Below are 5,899 nucleotides of genomic sequence, written 5' to 3' on the forward strand. Positions count from 1 at the left end.
AGATATAGAAAACTTTTTTTTTGAAATTTTTATTTATTATAAAAATTAACAAAACATTTCACAATTAAACAATATAAATATCAATAAAAAAACCGAACAGATTTTCTAGCTTTAATTTCTGCAAAAGTGCAAATTAACTCGTTATAATTTAATGTAGTTGTAACCTCATTTTATATTTAAATTAATGCTAATCCGCTGTCTATTTTGATCCATACTTGATCTTAAATAATATTCCCTTTTCTTTAATTTGGAGAAGCTTTTTTCTCCAGAAGCTACAGAAACGAGTCAGCAATAGTTTTAAGGCCATCACAGCGTTAATGAAAACTCAGAGGGCTTTACTGTATTAGGGGCTAATCTTTGGACTAGAAACTATAAGGAATCATTTAAAATAACCTTTTAGGGATTTTTTTCAGAGGGAAAATTTTTCCCTAGAATCATATAGTATCGGGGGAGGACTCGGCTCTCTCCGAAAAATCCGGGATGACACGGAGTAGACGATTAGCAATGACAACTTGATAACATGGGCACACGTCTCTCTATGGCGAGGTAACTATATTACTCACGGTTTCTGATCTACAATTTTTCAACACCCGTCAGGATCCACACCAAAAAAACACGAGATGGTGGACTACACACTTCAACAGACTTGTGTCATGTTAAACGAGCACAAACAAAGAAGCTCTCTCAGGCTATAATACAGAGTCAGCGAATTTCTCGACTCAGCAATGCCACAGTCAATCAAGCTAGTCCCTCTCTTCTTTGCTAGGGTACGTGAAATGCCAGAGACGGATCCTTCCTTGGGTCCAGTGGGACTTTTACACTAAAATTGGTTGTCCTTTCCTCTATGCGTATCGCGCTTCACGACTTCCCTTTACGTTTCGAAAGAAATAAAACCAGAGGGACGAGAAGTTCTATCTCCGTTCTTCTACTCAAGCTGCTAATAACCTATCCTTCTCGTATTCTGTAAAATGCAAAGATTCGCATTCTCGGTGTCCTGTTACTTGCCCTCTACAACCCCAAACATTTCCAGCGACCAACTTTCTCTCCTACAATCTATCTACATATAACCCGATCTCGCTCATGGTTGAATACTAACCAGATAACTGCTGACCCTAGTTGGAGCTACGAACTTGACGCAAAAATGCACGATTTTAAGATGAGGATTGTCTTTGTCTTACTCGTTGGTTGAAAAAAAAATATTTAAAAGAATTATAAAATGCTACTCTGATTGCGTATAATCTCAGTTAATACGTATTTAAGAAGCAAATTGGTTAATAAAATCTAGACAAAAAAGAGAAACCGAAAATAACTAAAACAAATACCTACATATCTGTATAAATTGACAAAAAGAAAATAAAAAAACCATCAGTAAATTATTATAAATTTTGTAACACCCGAGTATGGACGGTTGCAGTTCCTTGTAACCTGACCTGACACCTTACTCACATTGTTTTATCACGCAGTGAATTGTTATATTAAAATTCACCTGCGGAGGGATTTTTACTGAATCCCCATCTGGAGCGTTATGAGTCCTTATCACTCCCTTCGCAACTGCTTTAGTTTGATAAAAGTCCCCTACTTCTTTTGGACTCTGTTGTTAACTATATTACGATCCCTTCATTTGTTTAGGCTAACACTTGGTGCTAATTGTACTTTATTTATATAACTATGTTCTAATGTATTGATTGACCTTAATGCATTTTACTTTTTGCATTGCATATAGCAGTATGTATACTGAATTACGAAATGTTTCTGTTCAGCCATGATATTTTTGCCAAGACGGTAACGCCTTAGACTAGTGCGCTGCACCATTAAGTCATATGATGACTGTTTTTTACTGTTTTTACAACTCTCCACAATAGTTGGCACTAGACATCATTATGTAATATTATATACAATATATATAACGTTGCATTCAATAGCAATAATCGTTTATTTGCAATATCTGATTCAGTGAAGAACTCAGTTGCTTAAGAAATAACAGCATCACTATTTGCTGCGATCCAGTCTAAAAATGATGATACCCTTGACATGACGTTTGGATCCCCAGCATCGCAACCACCATTGCTTATAAACGAAATTACACCAACCTGTAACAGCAAAGAATAGCAATATTGTTATACCCATATCAAGTAAATTGGTAGTAATTTTCTTAAATGTCCACGCACTCGTTTTGAATAGAAAAAAGGCGGGTAGAATGTATCACAGATATTTATCTCTCATCATCAGTCCACACGCACTGCAATTCCACTCTTTCATATCCTGAGCTAATTTTCGCATTTATCTGAAACTAGAACATCCCACATCCTTAACTATTTGTGAACAGTAATCTAATCTAGGTCTACCTCTACTCCTCTTAACTTCTGTTTCTGCCTCTAATATATATGTCTCTCACTAGACCTTCATGCCTGAGAAGGTGTCCTACCTACCTATCTCGCCTATTTTTTATTGACTTCCATGAATCCTTCGTTCTCCTATTCTTTCTAATACCTCTTCATTTCTAACCTTCTCCATCCACGGTATCCTCATCATTCGCCTGTAACACCACATTTCGAACGCTTCTAACCTTTTCTTTTTCGCCAGGCCCATTGTCCATGTTTCGCACCTATGCAGCGCCGCACTCCAAACATACCTTTAACAACCTTTTTCAAATTTCTAAATTAATCGTTTGCAATCACAGCCGTGACTTCTTTTCATTGAAAGCAACTCGACCCTGCGCTATCCTCCGCTTTATATCCTTACTACTCCCTCTGTCCTAATTTATCTGACTTCCTAGATACCTAAAATCAGCCATTTCTTCTAATCTTTCGTCTCCTACCTTTATATTCTTTCTGTATATAAAAAATTAATCTCTATTACACATTTACAAAAAATGGCAACGAGGTAAGAATGTTATGAAACATATCTTGTCCTTAACCATTACCACTCATCCCAAAGTCTCAATTTCTCAATGGGAGACGCAGTGCTACCAATAATATAGCCTGGAGTATATACACACACAAAAAAATATGATTTAATGATTTTAGACGAATATGTACTTACCAATTTCCCACTGGCAACAAGAGGCCCGCCTGAATCTCCAAAGCAAACCCCTTTTTTGCCCACTCCTCCAGAACAAATGTTTGAGTTTCTAACGAACGAATTGAACGTTTGCTTGCACACGTCGTTTGATATAATATATACATTGACATATCGCAATACGTCAGTGATATCGGTAGCAGACTGAGAAATGTATCCCCATCCACTTACTATCGCCTGAGATCCTACGAAACTGTTTGAAGCATCGGCTCTACTCGGAAGTGTTATCAGTTGAACGTACTCTGGGAATAATGGAATTAAAACACAAAGTAAAATACTAATGAAATTTAAAAGTACAAATAGGGAGAGCAGAACAGATGGAAAAATTGATAAGTGCAAAAGTAATTTATTGCAGAGGCTACATTACGATGACTCAACTTCTTTACGTTTTCTCATATATAACTATTGAATGGAAAGTTAGGCAAAATTTTAATAAATTCTACGAAACTTTGCCTATCGAGTGATTTTATTTTTACTTCAGTAGGTCACTTAATAATTGGACATAATTAATTAAAATTTAAAATAAAGTAAATTAGTAGTAAAGGTAATTACGATTGAGATTGGCTGGTGTTGGAAGATAGACGATGCCTAAATCATTTACTAGTGTTTCGTCACTATAACCTTCATGGAATTTGAATGTGGATGTTAGAATGCGTTGTTGGGTAGATTCTCTGTGACCAATGTTATGTGCTCCTAGTATTACTTCCAATGATATTAGGCCACTAACAATACGAAAAATAAAAAGCAAAATGCAACAAAGTATACCGAATAATTAAGATAAAAATTAACAATGCCTTACTCTTCGTTCAAACAATGTGCAGCTGTTAGCACGTATCTTCTAGTAATAAGAGATCCTCCACAGAAACTTGATGTTCCATCGTAAAGAAGTCTCAAAGCGGCCTAAATAAATAAATATATTGCATTGCACATCAATAGTTTTTCGCAAATTTATTGGCACCGATCTTTCACATCTCCTAAATTTTAACATGGTCCCCTGAAATTTCCCACCTGGAAACTGTTACAATTTAAATTTCCTAAATTTCTGTCTCTCTCAATATTTCACCAGCTCTCCAGAATTTTTTTCCGAAAACAAGCTGATAAATGTCCTTATTAAGGTTAATATTATACTCATGGTGCTAAAGTTTGAAGGTTTTTAAACACGTTTTAAAAAAACTGGCTTTTAAAATAAATTTGTCACATTCGAGAACCGATTTAAAAGCATTCAAATTATTATGCAAAGATTAATTTTTAACTTATTTGATTTACTGTTCATTCTCTAAAACGGGCAGCTGGCACATCTTTTGGACAAAATATTTCCAATTCAGCAAAGAAATCTAGTGTACTTTCTTTAGCATCAAAAACCTAAATTCTTAAGTTATCTGGAAAGATTGATATTGTCTAGAATCATATATGGAAACCGACTCTGATGAAGCTACTCATAACAGTAAAGTTCTTTTCTAAAGGAAGCCATAGAAAAATCAATTCATAAGCTTCTTGAAGACCCTGATGATAAATTTACAAATCGAAATACACGAAAGCTGAATTATCATTATTTGAGGAAACGAATAAAAGAATCGAAAATGGAGATTTGTTATTTGATGCTCTGAAAATTATAAAACCAAGCTCAGTAGCTGGTGAACGAGTATTCAATTTCAGGCAAAATAAGGCCAAAACTTTTCAGACCATTTAGTGAAGCTTTTTAATATCATCATAAAGTCGTCAGTTCTAAGACTGGTTGGACACGCACCTCCACTCCTTCCTATCCTGAGCTAATCTTCGCATTTTACTAAAACTAGAACAACCCATATCCTTAACTATTTGCGAACGGTAATCTAATCTAGGTCTTCCTCTACCCTTCCTAACTCCCGTTTCTGCCTATAATATGTTTCTGACTAGATCTTCATACCTGAGAAAGTGTCCTACCAGCAAATCTACATCGAAAACTTGAGATAACTTCACCAATAGGTATTAAAACTAAAAATATCTGTACTATTATAACCAGAAAATTAAGGAACAATATTAATCATTCTTCTAAGTTGGTGTTGCAAATTCACCTAAACAAAATGTTTCATTTTAAGATGGTAGACATTAATAAACTTCAAGATTATCGAAATTTATTTTGAGGTTTACAGATCGTAATCATCATAATCAATAATAAACATCATCGTGTAATTTTTTTAACGACGCGTTTATAGTATTACAATTAGTAGAGAGTAGCAGTAGATTATTTCAGTGAATCTTTTATGTTTTTTGGAAATCGTTTTTGCTTAGGAGAGGATAAATTAGTGAAAGAAATATAAATATTATTTGAAATTTGAAATTTTTGTGGTAGAATGTATCACAGATATTTATCTCTAATCATCAGTCCACACGCACTGCAATTCCACTCTTTCATATCCTGAGCTAATTTTCGCATTTATCTGAAACTAGAACATCCCACATCCTTAACTNGTTTTTCTTGACAAACATCTGAAAACCAGCTAAAACCGGTTTTATGGAAATTTGGTAAATGAAAACCGTTTTTTTCAAAAGTAGGTTTTTGTATAAATACCACATAATATTAATTAACTATTTTCAAATGCTTACTTGGTATCGTAAGGAGTTTCGTGGAGCTTCATGCCCTCCTACAATCCTTACGTCTTCAGAGGATGTAAGCTGAGCCTGTAAAACACAAACAATTAATTTATAATTAATCTAAGTTTCCAAATTAGTACCACTACTTTACCGTAACTAGAGAAAATGTAATAAAAATTAAGACAATTTCGTTCATTTCTGCTTATGATGAAGATATTGTACAGATCTTGGTAGCACCTCGTTTTAT

The 5,899-nt window shown here is 34.5% G+C and overlaps 1 protein-coding gene across 1 annotated transcript; it reads right to left on the reverse strand.

Moving 5' to 3' along the window:
- Window positions 1-1,904: 1,904 nt before the first annotated feature.
- Window positions 1,905-5,899, reverse strand: LOC112906251 (brachyurin-like). Its single transcript, XM_025980097.1, has 6 exons — window positions 5,804-5,899; window positions 5,665-5,739; window positions 3,878-3,978; window positions 3,631-3,800; window positions 3,043-3,320; window positions 1,905-2,090 (listed from the first exon to the last, which is right to left on the reverse strand). Exons 1-6 carry the CDS (start codon window positions 5,846-5,848, stop codon window positions 1,971-1,973), a joined length of 789 nt encoding a protein of 262 aa, XP_025835882.1. The 5' UTR covers window positions 5,849-5,899; the 3' UTR covers window positions 1,905-1,970.

Source organism: Agrilus planipennis, unplaced genomic scaffold (assembly GCF_000699045.2).
Source record: "Agrilus planipennis isolate EAB-ADULT unplaced genomic scaffold, Apla_2.0 scaffold239, whole genome shotgun sequence".
Taxonomy (NCBI): domain Eukaryota; kingdom Metazoa; phylum Arthropoda; class Insecta; order Coleoptera; family Buprestidae; genus Agrilus; species Agrilus planipennis.

Coding starts and splice junctions, on each gene's coding strand:
- LOC112906251 (XM_025980097.1), bottom strand. CDS start 5,848: ATGAACGAAATTGTCTTAATTTTTATTACATTTTCTCTAGTTACG. Junction 3,321..3,630: donor AACACCAGCCAATCTCAATC/GTAATTACCTTT, acceptor CATTATTCCCAG/AGTACGTTCAACTGATAACA. Junction 2,091..3,042: donor TTGTTGCCAGTGGGAAATTG/GTAAGTACATAT, acceptor TTGCTGTTACAG/GTTGGTGTAATTTCGTTTAT.